This window comes from Eupeodes corollae, chromosome 3 (genome assembly GCF_945859685.1).
Source record: "Eupeodes corollae chromosome 3, idEupCoro1.1, whole genome shotgun sequence".
In the NCBI taxonomy this organism is placed as follows: Eukaryota; Metazoa; Arthropoda; class Insecta; order Diptera; family Syrphidae; genus Eupeodes; species Eupeodes corollae.
The window spans coordinates 60599064-60619152 of record NC_079149.1 but is presented as its reverse complement, the minus strand read 5'-3'; the positions used below and the strand labels follow the sequence as shown (position 1 = coordinate 60619152).

Below are 20089 nucleotides of genomic sequence, written 5' to 3'. Positions count from 1 at the left end.
CGGAAGTATTGATTAGTTTCCAATACAGAAATTTACTATGGTATTATTTGAGAAATGACCCGAATTTGTCTGATGGCCTATTTTATGTAGAATTGCCTTTTCATATACCATACACTTCACTTTCTTATCGCTATCCTATATACCACCCGTATGGCTGTGGAAAAATTGGAAGAAACGAATTAATAATTAATTCAGTTATATGCTCGTAACCTGCTTGATTTTTATAAAGAATTAAAGACCATTTCTAAATGGAAATCTGGGATAAATGTGATCCTGTGGAAAATCATTCTCTATAATTACCTATAAGCAGTCAAATGAATCCTTAATATACTTATACTTACTTAGGCAGCCATTTACTGTTAGCGTCTAATCTGTTTACGTTAATAGGATTTGATTTGTGGTGGATATTGATTTGATATGCGTCGTTATTCAACTTTTGTGTAACATTTTTCTTAATTTCTCTTTGATTTTTACAAGAAGAATGACTTGAAACACTTTTAAAGCAGTTATTGTTTCATCGAATACTTTTAAAATGTTTCTATTTAAGAGAAAAGAGAAAGAGCATTCCACGTTCTTGATGTTTGGTTGAAAAAGAATCTCCTAACTCGATAGTACATTCACGAAAAAAGCTTAAGGGTAGATTGATTGTCATTCCTGGAAGCGGGAGATTGTTATGGGGGGAGGTATGTAAACGTGATGTTAAATGTAAACGTGATAAAAATGTTTTTCTTGACAATGAAAAACCATATTTGCTTACAGGGTGTCTGGCGACAGATTTATATTTTTAAAATAAAAATAAAAAATCAGTTTGATATCTTGTTTTATTTAAAATATTAAACGACAGACTAATAATGCGGATCTCAATTTTAAACATTATGTCATCCAAATGTCTTTCTTCGCGCCACAAGCTGCAGTTAACTTTTTATTTGCTCTAATTTCTTTACGAGTGTTTTCTTTTGGGTTCACTAGAGTTCGGCAGTAGTTGCTGTAAACTATCTCTTTGAGGTAGTCTCATAACTAATAATGCCTTGGGTTTAAGTCGGGGGACCTAAGGATGACTCCAAAGCCAAGAGACACCTAAAATGACAACTTTAGTTATTAATACAATTAGCTTATACCACTGCTGCTAGGCTATAGTCTAACTATTTAATTTTGGACGATTCAATACATAATATGAAAGTATTCCAAGATTCCAATAGTTTTAAAATTATATATACTTAAGAGCTTAAAGACAAAACTTTAAAAAGTGCTTGTAGCTTTCAAGCAGAAAAGAAGAAATTGTTTTTAAACGGACCTTTTTTCAAAAATAATAATACAATTTTTAGTTCTTGAATTCAAGGAAATAGGTGCATTTTAAATGAAATGCAAGACTTGGTCTTTAGAACTTGCTGATTCCTTCAAAAAAGTCCGTTTACAAATATTTTCTGTGTTTTAAGATTAATGTAACTTAACTTAATTTTAACTTAACTTATTTTTTTTTGTTCGAAAATTTTTAGAGCTTTTTTTTTAATTATTTGATATACGTACATTTTTTTCAAATTTGTCATAAATATATTTTTAGTATGCTGTTATTTAATGCTTATAAATATACATTTTACATTATAAAATACTCACCCTGAAATATTCAGTTTTGTACAAAAATGAATATATTTTTAAAAATCAAAGGGATACCTTTTTCAGATATACCATGTTTTATAATATATGTTTTTCTTGTAGAAAGAAGCCAAATTTAGAACAATTTCAGCGAAAGTCTTAAGAAATCGGTTCATCTTTAAAAAAAAAATTAAACAAACAAAATTTGTAAGGCCTGCAGTTATTTTTCGTTTTAAAAAAAATGAAAAAAAAGAAAATGCCTTATGCTAAAAGGCTGAAAACCAGGAAAGCCAGACGGAATAGGGGGACAAACTTTTGTCGACTTTTCTACCATCGTGAAGACATGTTTTATTAAGAGCTTGAGTTCGAAATTTTGTACGAATGCAATACTTGCCATATATTTCTTGTATGTCGCAAATAAAAATCACTTCAATATTCATGACCCCTACAACATTTGGTCCTTATAAATAATTGACATAAATGATTTGTAGATAGATTCCTGTGCGTGAGTCTGTGCGTACCTTCGCAACGTTTATTTCGTCGTCCATAGCTCAAAAACCAAAAGAGATATCTACATCATATAAATTTTGATATACAGATAATAATGCAGAAAGATGCCGAAAGGGCTTTTAAGACAATTGCGTTGGCGGTTTTTTTTTACCATCGCAATTTATGAAAAAACTTGAACAATTTGGTTAACCCTAAATGTCTCACAAACCAATGACGCTAGAGGCTTGTATTAAATTTTATATTATATATTTTAACATGATATAAAACCAGTATATTTTTGGAAAAAATCCAATTGATGGTTTTTTTCTTACAAATCAAAATAACTAAAAAAAATTGTCAACAAAAATGTTGCGCATAAAAAATTATTTTATCTCCAAAACAATTGTGTGCAACAAGAAATAACGTTTTTAATATCTGGTAAAATTTTAAGAAAAATCATATTGATAATTTTTTTTACAAAAAATAAAAACCTAACATTGGTAAACATTGATTTTGGAATTAAATATCTTTTCAAAAATTTGAGATTATGGCTTCCAACTAATTTTCAATTATAAAAAATATTGTTTTCAACAGTGGAAAATATTTTAAGAAAAATCGAATTAACAATTTTCTTACAAAAACAAAGAACTAAAAAAAATGTATAATAGTTGGTAACAATTGGTTTTCGACTCAAATAACTTTTCAAAACTTTGAGAAAATATAATATTTTTAACATTCAGTAAAATTAAAAAAAAATCTTATTGAGAGTTTTTTTTTACAAAAAAATTAAAAACCTAAGAAAAACAGTACTAAAACATGGTAAAAATTTACTTTCGACTTAAATAGCTTTTCAAAAATTAAAAGTACTGTCTTCAAACTTTTTTATTTTACAAACAATATTATTTTCGATATTCAATAAAAATAAAATCAAATTTAGTAAAAATTGATACATATAGAAACATTTTTAAGCAAGACAAATATTGACAAAAGGGATGGAAAGTTATCGGTGTGGGTCGCAACCCAGCCTCTTTTATTTATTTTTGGTTCTTATTTATGTTATTATGAGATTAATATTCGAAGATATAAAATGACCTGTTAAAGAAATTGTAGTTTGTAGCAAAACACAACTGATGGAATCCTCATTAAATTTTCATATTAATATTCTAAAGTAGAAAAAAAAAATATGGAAAGTAAAATAAATTACTACTTTCTTATCATAATAATTTTAAATCCTAAAGGAAGTATTTTGTTTGTGTTTCTAAAGAGAACATCTTACGTTAAAGCATTTTTGAAAAAATCCTTCTTACTTGCAAAACACGAAAAATAATCATGTTTTCACAATTTTGCTTGCATGTCTACATGAAACATTATAACGAAGACTATGTGACCTAAAAATTAAGAAAATATACTTTTATTTTTATCAGCGTCTGAAACTGTGCCGATAAACTTTAACTGTTGTGCCAAGGCTACAAAATATATAGGTCAACAGACTTGTTAAACAAATTCAAATTAAGGAAAGCAAAAAAATTGCTGCCTATAGTATGTGGCGTGCACGACATGTGTGTTATGGAATATTTATAAAACACTGACCCACTGTCGTTGTGTACTGACATATTGAAAATACTCAGTAACGTTTTTCTTCCCCTTGCATTTTACCTAACTTGAATATAGAACATTTTTTTGGATTAGTTATTTTTTGTGAATGACGAGAGTTATTTCGCATTTCAAGTTTCGATCTACTTTGAACTGTAAGCACTCTTAACGTAGACCTAGTAATATACAATGCAATTAAATATTCTGCTAGCATGTCAGCCATGAATTTACAACTTAGCAATTTTTTCCATTAGTATCTACCAGATTCTTGTACAAAACCACCGCAACGCCATTTAACCGACCGACTTTTCCCACCCAAAACCACAATTTCAAACGTAAAGCAATAAAACAAATGCCTTTCCAATAACAAAAAAGAAAAAAAAAAAAAACAATTAACTCCATGACCAATAAATATTGAAATATTCACCGCACCACACCGTCCAGTTGTTTTTAAGAAAAGAAAAAATATATTTAAACCTCAAACTTTCATCCTTTTTAAATCGCTTGAAAAACTTAAGATAATAATTTAAGTGAAATTGTAGAAAACCAATCCCACCCAGTGAGTCTGAGTAGGTATGTAAATTCGTCATAAGTGGGCAAGTGCTAACAATGAATACTAAAATAAAATTATGGCAATCATAGTCCTAAGTTATTGGTGATTTAGTTAAACAAAAAAAAAATATAAATAAGGAAGAGAAGGAAAAAAATGTCCTTTGTGTCATGACAAAGTATAATCAGGCAATCACGTTGTGCCATAATAAATGCCACTATAAGTGTTTGGCTCGAAAGTGATGAAAAAGAGGAAAAACGGAATAATAAAGGCCAAAATACGAAAAAACCAAAGGAGGCGAAAACATCGGGAGAGAAGGAGTCCTTAATCTATAATTGATCGATAAAATTTAATATTTTTCTTGTACCTTACATCGAGCTAAGAACGTGTTCTACTTATAAGAGTGTGTTGGTTCAAACAACTATGTGAATGTGTCTGTGTGTTTGAAGTGGAATTGTCTTGTTTTTTTTTCTTAACCAAGCCAGACACAAATGGATAATCTACTTTGCAACATGGCAAGTAACAGTAGATATTCGTCTTACAATTGCTTAACGTCTTGGGATTCGTACGACAAAATACCCAGGTAAGTCAATTCTTATTATATTTATCATTACTTAGACTAACGTACATCTTTAAGAAAAAAGTTTTGTAAGGATATTGACGGGGAACGGCTATTGAGTGGATACTTGGGGTAGAAAAAAAATAGTATTTTTCTATATATAAGTTTTTGGCAGACAAATTGAATAAAATTTTGTTAAGGTATTAATTTCTCTTTATTATATTAACCACAAAAGTAAATTACAATAACGAATAAAGAAAGTTATCTTTATTGACAGGGGTTGCCAATATGTGATATACTCTAATATCTTATATGAATTAAAAGGTAACACTGAAATTTGTTTTGTTCAAGTTAACACAATTCAATGTTAGAAGGAAAGGAAATCAATTGAAATAAAACAAAATTTATTAAAATCACTTTGAAAACAAAATCTTATGTAAATAATGTATAACTCTTCAGCACAGTGAAAAATTAAATTAAAAAACAAAAAAATGTCTCGGAATACTAATATAAAAATATATTCATTAAAAATATTAAAATATTTTTTGAAAACTAATCATACAAAAAATGCAACCTAATTCTACATGTATTTATACTTATTTTATAAATAACGAAGCTGGAGATTTATTTATTGAATCCGTTTAACAAACTAACGTTAGAACTTAAGACTAATATAACATTTATTCTTAGATTAATAGATTTACAATGCTTTAAGCTATTTCCAAAAAAAAGAAGCTAAACTGAAGTGTTGAAAAAAAATTAAATTTAAAGGTTTTACTTTTAAAATCATTGTTTACAGAATATACCAAAAAGTAATACTTGTTGTAAACTGGAATCAATTGGTTGAGTGGACTGTTTTTACCATAGTTCGATCTGCTTGATGTAGGACGTAAAGGAACTTGTCTTCTAATACTTGAACGGCTATAAATAAAGTTTAATTGTTCCAAAATTGATTATGATATGACTGACCCATTGATTAATTTTATAATAAAGCACAGCTGAATGTAGTCTCTGTGTTTAGGGTGGAAGTTTGAGCCTATTGCACCATGGGAAGAAACGGAGGCAGAACCGCATGAATCTTCTTTGTACTCCTTCTATTCTGTTTATATGGACTGAATAAAAGAGAGCCCATATTATGCAGCCATATTCCAAATCAGAAAAAATTGAAGATTTAAGCGTTTCATTAAAAAGAATATGAAGAGTATAGGATAAATAGGATGCGGATTTTTTTTAAATATAAGAGGTAAACCATCTGGACCAGGGCTATAACAAACGTCAAGTTCTGAAGCTTTGCGAACGATTTCATCTTCAGAGATCCAAAGACTTATTGAATTCAAATGAGAGAAATTTTGTGAAAGGGCCAATGACTCAGGCGTTTGAAAGGAGTTCTCTACTTCGCAAGCATCTTTGAAAAAATTGTCTTTATTGCAATTGGGAACATTACATACATTTAAATTAAAAAATAGGTCTAATGCTGGGTGATGTCGGTCTTCTTTGACAAGTAGGGTATTGGCTGAATTTACAGCAATATCAGCATTGAGTGTGTCCGAGAAGAATATAAGGTCCAATATTTTGTTGAAGTTGTTGGCAATCCCATTAAATTGGCTTAGTCCACATGAGGAAAGACCGTCAATTGTCAAGAATTCATTGGAAGAGGAGATTGTTTTAAGCTTATTTCTAAAGCGATAAAATATTTAATTCTTAGCTTATTTGAACAGATTCGCTTCTGACATTAATAATTCGAAATATTCCTTCTAATTATATTCCTACTTAGTAGCATATCATTTGGTGCTTTCTGCCTTTGGAGGTTGGTTTTGTACCTCGGAAATGAGCGGTTAAACTTGTGCCGAGGGCTTTGCGACTCTAACGTGAGGTTTTTTAAATTTAGTACATAGTAATTCTGAACTTATTGCAACTGTTTACCCTTATGTACAAAATAGCGTGCATGACGATCAATTTCTCTGTCAAAGCACAATCTTGGCACCAAGAAACAATGTTGTTTTGAAAATAAATATAAACATTTTTAATGAAGTAGCATTAGATTTGAGGGAGTGTTTGTCAAAAGACACATATGAAAATTTCTTTACTACAATTAAATTTTTCTCCACCAGTGTTCAAATTTGTATTTGTTATAACTTCGATAAGTTTTGATAAGAAAAATCAGTTAACTTCATTTGGGTTGTATTTTACGGACTTCCTTTGCTTCTAAACTCTTGAAGCGTGTGAGTCGGAAAACAGTAAGACAGACTTGAATAGTGTATACTGGAACATTCTTCTTTTGATTTTCGATACTATTGTTCATGCTATCGACCTTGATATAGCTGTGCCCGCTTTCTAAAAATTTGTGTTCAATTATATCCAAATTTACAATTTGAAGCAAGTGAAATATTTTTTTTCCTATATTGGCCACTGCAGGTATCAGAGAAAAGAGACAATTCTTTTATTTCTATAGTGAAAGTTGATGCAAGTATTTATACAAGCACGAACCAATTTCATTACTATCCCTTTTACCATCAGTTTCTGTCCATAAAAAGCAAAAGGCGTCGTTTGGTGGTGCAGCGTTTTAGATGGTTAAATTGTATGCACATAGTTTTCGGCTGTAGTACATTTGGCTAACGTCACTCGATAGAATTTGTAAGACAGATGCCATGAAACTAAGCTACTTCGTTGACCTTTTATTTGTCCAAAGATTTTGCAGCGCAGCAGTCTTCTTTTCTTTTTAAATGAGCCAGATAATCTTCATTTTGTGTTTCTTTACTTTTTTGACATGCCTGAAATTGATCTTTTTTTGGATGTAAGAACGATAGATTGTGACACTTACCGAAAACTTTCCTGTAAGAGGTAGATAAAGGAAGCTTTATTGACGTGTCACTCATGTATTTGTCAAGGAATAAGGAATACATTTTTGATATGCTTAGACTGGGATCTAGATATATTCTCTCTAAAGTCTTGCGTAAGTAAAGTAAGCTTTCAATGTGATCCCTAATTATTGTGATATTTCCATCCGATGTTTTATTTGAAGCTTTTGATCTTCCTATTTCATCTACTTTAGAAAAAACTCCAGTTGGTCCTTTGTATTTAAATGCCGTTTTAACTGTACTGTATGACATGCCAAGAGTTTCACTAGAAAAGTTGCGACAGACTCGTACTTTAATATTTTCGTATTCAAAAAAGTATGACCTCGCTACGTAGCGGTTGATTTGTTTGATCTTTTTGGCATTGATATGCCAGCTTCAAAAAATCCTTTCACAATTTTAATCGCTAATCTTCCGTAAATTTGTCGTTGCACTTGAAGCGACATTTTTCACACTTTGAGTGCTTGGGAGTCTTATCTCTTATAATATCAACATGTCTTACGTTTCGTTTCCGTAGTTCCGGATATGCTTTTCTCTGCCTTCTATTATTTTTTTTTCAGCGAGTGTTAATGCGGTGGTTTCTAGAAATGTTTCCAGGACCTTGTCACCTTGAAAGCACTTCAAGTTTCATTGTTTTTTGGAATATAATCCAGATCATCGTCGTTCCCTGAAAAATCTTGGTCAATACTTGAGTCATTCTTTGTCCATGTTCTGTTTGCTACATCTAACAATTGACTCTTTAATATCTAAACGTAATATACAATATCTCAAGTTAAGATCTTCATCATCAAAGGTTTGAAAAGGTCAGGAAGTACCATTTGATTCCGTGGAATTTGCTTTTGAAACTTTTGAAGTACTGTTAATGCACAAATGTACGAGTATGTATATCAAGGTTTTCATCAGAATGTATTAAAGGTATCTTGGCTTTGAATAAAAAAAAATACTGTTCTGAAACAAAATTATCACCTTTTTAAATGCAAGCTATAGTTAAACGGCACTTTGACTTGAAGAATTCATTTTGTTTTGCACGTAAAGTTAAAAGCTCAATCTTTTCACACTGAGAACATTTAATAATGAATATTTTCTTACATGTAAATTCAAAAACAATCATTTAATTCAAAGGAAATGCATAAAATTTCTCACAAATGTGTTAGTTTACAAAATTTTTAGCCGCATATTTACCGATTTAAGCACAAAATTCATAAATCATCATAGAAAGTTATTTTTGCAGAAAGTAATGTTTCCAGATCGGTCGATACACTTATTGATATTTTGAGCTCGACACATTTTTCAGATCAGTCCCAGTTTTTCAGAGTACTTTGAAAATCAAATTCTGGTAGGTTTCTTGCATTTTTTTTTATTTACTAAAATGCCAAGGAAAATTGTTGTCCCAAAATGTACTATTATGCTTGCCGTGAAATAGGACCTAAAGTGAAATGAGACCAACTTTCAAAACTTTGCCTTATTATAATTTTTGAAATGAAATAGGTCCAATTTTCAGCAGTTGTTCTTATGGTATTTTAATAATGTGAAATAAGGCCAAATTATTATGAGAAATAAAACCAATTTGTTTTTATGATTGGCTTTATTTCACTTTCTGCTTAGATGTAATAAGAACAATTGTTGAAAATTGGCTTCATTACACTTTAAACAAGTTAAATAAAGCACCTATTTATATAAAACATTATGCTGTATATTTTACTTTCTGTCCTTCTTACCATATTTGCTTGTTACAATATCCACCATTTATGGCTTATATACCAAACAAATCAGGTCCTTTTTCCACCTGGAACTAGAACAAGTTTGCTGAATTTTTTGTTCGAGAAAAACATACAATACAACGAAATGAACATGATTGACATTTTAATTTATATTTTATGAGCTTCTACTGTGTTTTTATCGTTTTTTTATATATTGTTTCTAAGCTAAACAAAAATAAGTTAAGAAAATTAATTTAAAAAAAAATAAAAACGAGTTTGGAACATTCATTTTTGTACATGTACTTTTTTTCTTGAAGTTTAAAAAGAAATGTTTTTATTTTTAATTAACAAGACCAATTTTTTCTAATGGCAATATTCACTGAAGCGATAACTATATTCCTAAAATAAAGTTAATTTAAAAAGTTCAAGAACTAAAAAAAATTGTAAACGGTATGAATCGTTGAAAGTGTTGGATGTCTGCATTTACAAAAACCTTCAACTTCATTCCTTAATAAGGTTTTTCCTCCTTTTTAATTATGGTTTTATATTAAAATTTTAAATATTTTTTAAAATGAAACTTCTATGTTTACCATTAGAAATGACTTTCTAGTTCAAGATATAAAATCTAATTAAATTTAATATTCACCCGTAATCCACCATTTAAAGTAATAAAAAAACTATGTATACGATTTAAGCAAACTTAACTTGGCACTTGACTTAAACATCAAATTTAATAACAATTTTAAAAATTTAAACAGTCTTGAACATGAAAAGGGTTCTGATTATATAATTGGTGATTACATGTCATTGTCAAATCAACTGTGTACTTTTGACTGGCTGTCTATTTTAAGCAATTAAGAACTTAATAATACTCATGAAAAGTCTACTTCTAAGCTAAAAGAGGCAATTCCAAATTCTAAAAATAATGAAACATTGTATCAAGCTTCGAGTCCTGGGCAATTTTAATGCCAAGCTAGGAAGGGAAGACATCTTTGGTGGAATAATCGGGAAGAACAGCCTGCACGACAACACTTCCGACATTGGATTCAGGCTCATAGATTTTGCTGCGGGGCGAAACGTCATGGTAGCCAGTACGCGTTTTCCACACCTCAACATCCACAAAGGAACTTGGACTTCTCCAGATCAATCTACCGTCAACCAGATTGACCATATTGCGATCGACGCCAGACACGCTTCCAGCATTTTGGATGTACGAACTTTCCGAGGAGCTAACATCGAGTCGGACCACTACCTTGTTGTAGAAAAGGTAGCACTTCGGATTTCCAGACCCAAGGCAAAACAGGGAGGTGCTGGGAGAAGATACAACGTCGAACGGCTACAATCGCCAGAGATCGCCAAATCCTTTTCCGACCGAGTTACAAGTAACCTCTCTCGAAGTTCTCTGCCGCCAACACAATGTATCGAAAACCAGTGGCAACATTGCCAAATTGCAATCAGAGAAGCCGCCTCTGATGTTCTAGGTTTAAAACAGCCAACAACAAGGAACCCCTGGTTTGATGAGGAATGTTGGCGGGCAAATGCAGCCAAACAACAGGCACGCAAAGCGGCGCTGCATAAAAGGACGAGAGCTGCTCGTGAGCTCTATGAGCAGAACAGGCGAGAGGAACGCCGACTTCTCACAAGGAAAAAGAGAGGGCATGAGAAACGTGCGGTCCAAGATGTTGAGAGGTATAAAAGCAGGAATGAGGTTCGAAAGTTTTATGAACAATTCACAGGCACATAAACCCTGAACCGAAGGCTGCAAAGACGAAAGTGGAAACATCATAGTGGAACCGCAGTCAATAAAGAGGATATGAAAGGACCCCTTTTGCAGACTGTATAACGGCGACGAAGAACTGAATACCGCTGTCAGGCAGGATGATCCATTCTATATAGACGACGAAAGCCAACAATCCCGTCCTCCCGACTTAGACGAAGTAAAGATTGCCATATCTAAGTTGAAGTCTAATAAAGCCGCTGGAGCAGATGGCTTGAATGCCGAGCTCTTTAAAGCACCTGGGGATAAGCTGGTTAGGAGCATGCACCAACTTATCTGTAAGATATGGTCGGAAGAAAACATGCCCGATGAATGGAACCTCAGTATTGTTTGCCCGATCCTGAAAAAAGGAGACCCTCTAAACTGCACCAACTATAGAGGAATAAGTCTACTTAACATCGCCTATAAAATCTTCTCTACTGTAATATGTGAACGTCTAAAGCCCATCGTCAACAACCTGATAGGTCCATATCAGTGTGGTTTTAGACCAGGAAAATCCACAGTTTATCAAATATTCACATTACGGCAGATCCTAAAAAAACTCAAGAACACCAAATCAACACCCACCATCTTTTCATCGATTTCAAGGCCGCATATGACAGCATCTACAGGGACGAGCTGTATAGAGCCATGTCTAGATTTGGCATCCCTGTCAAACTCGTCCGTTTGTGCAGGATGACCATGGAGAATTCACGCTGCTCCATAAAGGTTGGAAACAACTTAACAGAACCTTTTGATGTCAAAAAAGGCTTTAGACAAGGTGATGCGCTGTCATGCGATTTTTTTAACATCGTGCTTGAAAGAATAGTGCAGAGCTCACACGTCAACACTAGAGGCACTATCTTTCAAAAGTCTGTCCAATTACTGGCATATGCTGATGACATTGACATAATCGGAAGAACTCAGCGTGATGTCAATGGGGCTTTTGTGAGTATTGAGGCAGAAGCGGCAAAAATGGGTTTAACGGTTAATGAGGGCAAAACAAAGTACATGCTGTCGTCAAGAAAGGACATACAACACCGACGTTTTTGGTCAAAACATCACAATCGACAGACGTAACTTTGAGGTAGTCAAGGACTTCGTCTACCAAGGCTCCGCTGTAAACGCAGAAAACAACACCAGCTCTGAGATCAAACGCAGAATAACTCTTGCTAACCGCTGTTTCTTTGGACTAAGAAAGCAATTGAGTATTAAAGTCCTCTCTCGAGTGAACAAAGTGTTGCTTTATAAGACCCTTATCATCCCGGTCCTGCTATACGGTGCAGAAGCATGGACCATGACAAAAGCGGATGAAAGCACCTTGGGTCGCTTCGAGAGAAAAGTTCTTCGTGTGATCTACGGTCCCGTATGCATCGAAGGGGAGTGGAGGAGAAGATGGAACGACGAACTGTACGGGCTGTACAGCGACGTAGACTTAGCCAGAAGATTAAAAATCCAACGACTAATATGGCTGGGTCACGTAGAGCGCATGGAAACCAATGCTCCGGCCCGGAAAGTCTTCGAATCCGCACCCACAGGACAGCGCAGTAGAGGAAGACCGCGGATCAGGTGGCGCGCACAAGTGGAAGATGACCTCACTCAACTTGGAGCGCGAAACTGGAGACATCTAGCTAGGGACCGAGCTAGATGGAGAAGTTTGTTGGGTGAGGCCCTAGTTCACACAGGACTGTAGCGCCACCTTAAGTAAGTCTATAAGAGCTGTATGTAAATAAATTAGTCAAAATTAATTGAAAGTATTAAAGTTGCTATTTTAAGTATTTTTTCAAAAGCTTAAAAGCATAATTTATTAAATGTATGTCACTATTTTTATGTATAATATTATCTTTAAGAATAATATAAAATAATATGATAATTATGATTTGCAACAAAAATATTAGCTGTTCAAAAATCCTTTTGGAAGTATTACTTTTTGATTGAAAGAATTTTAAAATAAAAATTGCATTCTTGTGCCTTTCGTACATTCTAAAAAAACATTCCTTTGTCTCCAGAAATTATATTAATTCTAGTCGGAAATGTATAGAGTACTGTTTGGAAAATACATAAAACATTATTGATAAAAATATATCTCTTCACAAATACAGTGCAGACATTCGTCCCGACCAAGACCTAACCTTTCAATTAAGTTAAGGTTTATCGGTAACTATAAGCCTGTAAGCATACATATTTGTTTATTGGAAATGAAGAATTATAATATTTTTTTTTTAAATGCAATTTAGTCTTTTAATAATAACTTACCATATACTCAATAATATACTTTCTCAGTATTTCATATAATTATTTTTTGTCATGAAATCATCAACAGTTCTGAGAAATAGAATGAGTATACAATCTACATTATCTACATAATAATATATTAAATTATAATATGCATATCAATCAACTAAGTTGAAAGCATTTCTCTGTAAATTTTTGTGACATGACGAGTCAGATATTTGCGTGAATGAAATATTAATAGCAGACATAAAACAGTCTCACAATTAATTATACTTGAACTTGAAAAGGTTATGAGATTAAACCATTTGATAAAATAATTAACTTTTGAAATAAATTTTAAAGCCAACATTGAAAACTACGCATCAAAGCATTAATGCAAAGACACAAATTCTTTAAAGGATTTTACTTTAAAAGTAAACGCTGCGTTAAGTTACCAAATATATATAATCAATATTTCAGATTGACTCAAGTCAGATTGGTCCCTTAAGAATTAAATCTGATTATCTAATATTATAAACTCCTTTATGACATGGCATGCTCGCGTCGTCGTCGTCGGGGTGTCGGGCGTATTGATTTTAACTAATAGCATGGCTGTTCATTTTTAATTCAACAGATCAAATTTATGAACTGAAAGGATTTGATTTAGTTAATAAATTTGTTAAAAAAATGTTCTAACGTAGACATATTTAGTTTATGTAACTATTTACAATCCGTCACAGAAGATGAGGTATACCAAAGAAGTATGACATTTAGTGTATTAAAATTGTGAAGTCTTAGGAAAATGGTAAGTGAGAATCTTATAGTAATTAAGCTTAAAGTTGGCACAGCAAACATAATTTTAAAATAGTTTTTGTTTTTTTTATGATAAGTGCACAGTCAAGAGGATATTACTACCCTTATCATGCAAAGGCACAGTGTGAGCATTATGTAAAGGTGCCGGTGCACATTGGTTTTGAATTCTTGAATATTACAATGCCTTGGAAAGACAATCACGTAGTACGGCTAAAAAACGAATCTTTGTACTTGACAGTACGACTGAATTTTTGCCCAAGTGTATACTGATGGGCATTTCTAGAATCGCGAGTATTACGGTTGAACTGTTTAAAGGAAGAAATGAAACTGTCTATTTCTGTACAGTATAAACTGTTAAAACAGCGGTAAAAAATGGTGAGAGAAGAAACTTTACGACGATGTTCAAGCTACCGACGTAAAGGAACTAACGATGATATTATTACTAATCAATTAAAATGCTCTACGTTGAATACTGTCCAAGAGGGTTAAGTAAGTAATTAAAACGTAATTACTAATCCAATGAAGAAGAGATTTATGAAAACCGAAAGCGCGCATTTTCGATAAGAGAACCTGATGCACAAGCCTATGAAATGCCTTTGAAATATCAAGATGAACCATGATGTCACCAGTGGAGCTATTGCTGATAATTAATCAGCCTTTCGATGACTTCGGAAAGAAGGACCGTGAGTGCTATTGGACGATAGTTAGAGGGAGAGGAGGATTCGCATTTTTTAGGGACAGGCTGGACAAATGCTATTTTCCATCCGCTCGGAAAGAGACCTGTAGAGTAGGAAAGATGGTATTGCAAGTGTTGAAGAACAACTCTTCAATATATCAGGGCCAGCATATTTGTGTATGTCAAGGTCTTTCAGTACTCTTGCAACTGCACGAGTGCGAAAGAAGATTCATCTCATAGAATCATTTACGCTCTTAAGAACAGGAGGACTCATGATACTTTCCAGTAGCGTCGAATTAACATCAAACTGTGCTGCAAGCAAATTTGCTTTATCAATCGGGCTTACATAGGGAGTGTCATTGTGGACGAGCGTTGGAACCGAGGATGACGTGGTGTTTCGTACGTTTTTACAAATGACCAGACATTTTTACTATCTTTGGGACATTGTAGTATTTTTGTTCTAATTTCTGATCATGCATGCAAAAATTTTGCTGGGGATAATATGACTGAAGTATTACATTCGAACAATAGGGATGTGAGTCTGAAAATGCATATGAAAAGCTAAGCCTTTTTTTTAAATATCCAAGAGACTAAAGACAGGTTTGTTTTTTTTTATTTTTCTGAATATGTAAATAAAAATTAGAGACATTTTCGAAAAAAGTGATATTTAGGACTTTGAAATAAATTAGTAACGCGTTTGGTAAGATTTTATTTTTTTTTTAAACTGAGAATTCATCTTTTTCCCTTAACAGAAAGCTAGCAAAAATATTTCGTAGAAGTTGAAATAAGTTTAAACTTAAAATAATTATTTCTTTTCAAGATATTCGAGCCCATAAAATATTTTTTATAGGTTTTATTTTTTTGTACACAAAACAGTCAGTTCATTTTTAATGAATGCCAAAAAATTGTGTTGAAATTATTTTTATTCGTAAAATGGTGATTTATTATAGAAACCATAAGTTGCTTTATTTGAAGTGCATACCAAGTCGATATGACGTCATAATGTGTAAAACTAAAAACGTGAAATTTCTGAAGACATTCAATTTTTGCTGTTTTAATTTCTATGGTAAAAAATATCCATTCTACTGAATTTGAAAATTAGTTCTAGTTAAATAAAATTAATTTAAAATCGATGTCTCTGCTTGTTTTTGAGTTATGGAGAACGGACGTCTAACGTATGATAAAAACGTACACTCAAGGTTTTTTAAAGAGACCACAAGTAAGGAAATCAGCAACAAAACCATCAGAAAAAGAATCATCATCATCAAAGTTATGACCGAAATAGACGGGCAGCCGTTCAAAAAATCTATACATTAGTAAAAAGAATCGAAAGACTTAAATTTGCTAATGAACATATGACACAAGATATCACTACTTGGAATAAGGTGGAACTGCATATGTTCAGTCAATTGCTTTTTTTAAACTAAATTTATCACTTGACTCATAGTGGACGAAAATTTAATTTTCACCTCCAAGCAACGATATTATAAATTAGATTTTGTTCACAAACGAATGTATTGAAGAATTTTTTGATAAGCATAATTGAGCTACTGTGAAGCATTGCGTTAGGACGGTCATGGTATGAGAATATGTTGCAAGTTCTGGGATTTGGAATTTACAATTTTTGGAATCTTTATATTAAATCGTGCGTTTGTACGTTTGGGATACCATTTTTCACCGTCCATATCTCAAGAACTAGTAGGGAAATTGGCTTTAAATAAAAAATCACATCTTAAAGTTGGTTAAAATTGATTTTCGACTGAAATACCTTTCAAAAATTAAAGAAATTGACTTCAAAATAATTCAAAATAACAATAATCTTAAAAGAAGTAGGAAGGTATCAAACAAATAATACAACGCAACATTTATAGAAACTGTTCTTCGATTCGAATATTTCAATAATAGATGAAGCTATTTACTTTAAAACCATTTCATTTTTTGCTTAACTTTGCTTTTAAAGTAAAATAATGTTCTTCGAAAAATGTTATCTATATATTTTTTAATAAGAAGTAAACATTTTTAAAAAATGCTAAGCCCATATCTGAAAATGTTTTGATTTTTCCTTATTATTTTCTGTTATTTTATATTATTTTAAATAAATAATTAAAGATGTTACTTAAATTGGTAAAAATTGTGTTTATATGCAAAATATTATTGCCAAGGCCTGAGTTCTCAACTGACTGTTGCGTCACCTAATTTACTAACTTCCCATAGGAAATTATTGTAATCAATTCATTTTATCGAACTGAACATTTGAAATTTTTCGACATTCGAGGACTAGAGTCTAAATTAAAGAATTTTAGGAAAATGTCTGTTCGTGAGTGTGTACGTACGTTTGTACGTCCGTACTTTCACAAGAATCAGTGGAGAGATCGACTCCGAATTAATTTGTTATATAAAAAAATGGTGCAAATACGAAACAAATACAATTTTGAAAGTTTATAAATCAAAAAACAGAAAAAAAATGTTCACCTCGAATAATTTACGAACAAAGAATGATTTTATCTACAATTATTTTATGGAACTGAAAATAACGTTTTTGACATCTGAGAAAATTTTGAGAAAAATCGAATTGACAGTTTTCTTACAATTAATACAATAATGTTTGATTCTCGATAAGTTATCTTCTTAAAAAAATCCAATAAGAAATCAAAACTGAACAAAGAACTGATAAGAAATGGTTTTGGACTCAAGTATTAAGAAAAAAAAGTAATGCCTTCAAATTATATATCTCACACAGAATTTAGGTTATGAACATTTTGTTAAAGTTTTAAGCAAGACAAATCGACAGACGAAAGAGGAAGTTATCATTATAAAATTTGTCATCAACCATTTTAAAATCATAAAATATTGATTTTCTCAACATTTACCATTTTAATTGATTGATTGCGTATAAGAATGCATTATGTATGCATAAATAAATATACATTTGTTGTTTGTGAATAAATTAATATGAACACGATTATAGCTAGAAGACATAATTTAGCTTTAATTAAAGTTGATATCAATGAAAATAATTGGTAATAAATATAATAGTCTTACAACATTAAAGTTCAATTCGTGCGTTGTGTAGAGCTTTGGGAATTATTTTAAGTTCTGTAAATGTTAAGTAAATCAAAGAAGATCGAATAGACTATTGATTGGTTTTCTACTTAATATGTAAGTATCTTTAATAGACATTTTGTTTAATAGTTAATTAATAGACTATCAGAGGATACCAATTACAGTTAAAATTTTAATAAGTAAATAAACTTATACGGTCACCTAGTTTCTGTCTGGTTATTATGGTTAGAAAGAATTATGGTAAAGAATCAATCTTTGTATTAAATTTCATGTGATTTTCATGCCTAAACAAGTATAACATCACATTATTAAACGGGTTATCATAGATTTTCTATGAATTTTCTTAAGTATATAAAATGAAACAGACACTTTACTGAGAACTTTCTGTTTTGCGTTTCACTTCATTTAGATTTAAAACCGTAAGGGTTCTTCTTAAATGTTAGTAAAACTATTCACCAAATAATTCTGATTTCTAAGTGCGTACATATCTACATTGTGTAAGCAATAAGTATAAACATTTTACATACCAAGATTATATTCTATTTATTTGTTGTTGCTGAGATAAAAGAATAAAATACATTTGCTCTGAATTCATTTATTTTACTTTCATAGCTGTCTGTCTGATGCCTTTTTTATCCAATTTATTTATTCATTTCTCTTTAATGTCTGCAAAAATGGAGAGCACTATAAAATCCTTATAAATCTGACAACAACAAAAATATAACGAAAAGTCAAACACAACAACAAAAATAAATAAAAGAAAAAACGCAAGTGCTGTGTTTTTCGTCAATAACGAAATTTCATCTTGATAATTCAATTATGTGATTTTTTACGGCAATATTTTAAATGTCTTCGATATAAGCCGTCATTGATAGTCTATGTTTGTAATGTTGAATAAATGATTTAAAGTACATGCTGCGAAACATTTAAAATTATGGATTTTAGGTGAAGGCATATTCGATGCAAAATTGACTTAGGGTTGACAGGTTCAACAAATTTCTCTCTTGTATTTCTCTTACCCTATAAATGACGATTTCCACCTAATTTATGAGTTTCAATTAAGACTAAGTTTAACCTTAACCATGTTAACTGCATGCAGATGACTGACTATTGATTTTTTGATTAGTTTAAAGGTACTTTATGTATCTCCCTTACCGAAATCGAATAAGTCAATAAGTCTACTCAAAGATGAATTCTGCCCTGGTCCGAATGGTTGGCTTTGCAATTTTATTATAAAAGTGTGCAACATCATTTTGAAAACCTATCGCAATACTGTTTCATCTTTCCATTTTTCAAGGAGGTATCCTCCCAAAGCTTTGAAAATTAACTACAGGCCCATATCCAAGCTTTCTTCAATTCCCAAGCTCTTCGAAAGCATTTTCTATGACTTTCAAATTTCATTGTAGACCTATTTATTCTTCCCAAGAGCTGGGCTTCTTAAAAAGCAAAATTCATTACAACCAATCTTACTGAATTTGTGTCCAAAACACTTAACAAATAAGAGAATAGAGAATAAAGGGGACGTTATCACTACAGAATTCAGTAAAGCCTTTGATTAAATCAAACACATTTTAAACTTAAAGCTCTTGATTTCCTACCCTTTCTATTTCTCAGATCGTACCTTGAGAACCGCGGATGTAAAGTTGTTTTTAGGTTTTCAATCTCCCTCCAATAACGCTGTAAAGCCGCTGATACTCTCTTTCTATATCAGCTTTTAGCTGGTTAAAACGTTTTAAAAAACATATATTTCCAACAAGACGACACACCTTTGCGAAACGCAGCCTTTACGATCAAGTTCTTGCAAAACAGTTCCAAGTACGTGTTATCTCAAAAAATCGTAATTTCGAGTATCTTCCTCATTCTCACGATTTGACTGTACCAGAATTGTTTCTATGAGGTTATTTAAAAAGAAAAACTTTATGAACTTTATTGAACCTTGGTATTGAACTCAAAGCTAATACTGTAAAATTGTAGGGCTGCCTTTATTGACTTTGTATTCAGAAATCTTCTTCATTTGTGAAAATCGGCTGAAAAATTCCGGAGTTTATATATCTTTAAACTGGACACGTCCAGAAGACAACCTTTGTAGTTTCTCGAACGATGTTGTTTATAGAGTTGCTCAATTATACCTTTCGAAAATTTTCTTACAGCAGAAAAAATATGAAAACATAAAACTTAATGTTTAAATATTATTTACTTAAAATAAGAAACAGGAGTTCACAGACTAT

General features: G+C 31.7%; 1 protein-coding gene across 30 annotated transcripts in view; it reads left to right on the top strand.

The window, feature by feature from the left end:
- Positions 1 to 20089, top strand: part of LOC129950363 (potassium channel subfamily T member 2) — a 216593-nt gene that overhangs the window by 75219 nt on the left and 121285 nt on the right. The window contains exon 1 of one of the 30 annotated variants that reach the window (XM_056062293.1): positions 3385 to 4808. The exons of 27 other annotated variants lie outside the window; for them this stretch is intronic. In XM_056062293.1, the coding sequence (XP_055918268.1) occupies positions 4717 to 4808 (92 nt within the window). In that variant the 5' untranslated portion in view covers positions 3385 to 4716. Of the gene's footprint in view, positions 1 to 3384; positions 4809 to 20089 lie in introns of those variants that run through there. 2 more of the 30 variants (XM_056062295.1, XM_056062305.1) reach the window with 2 other exon arrangements.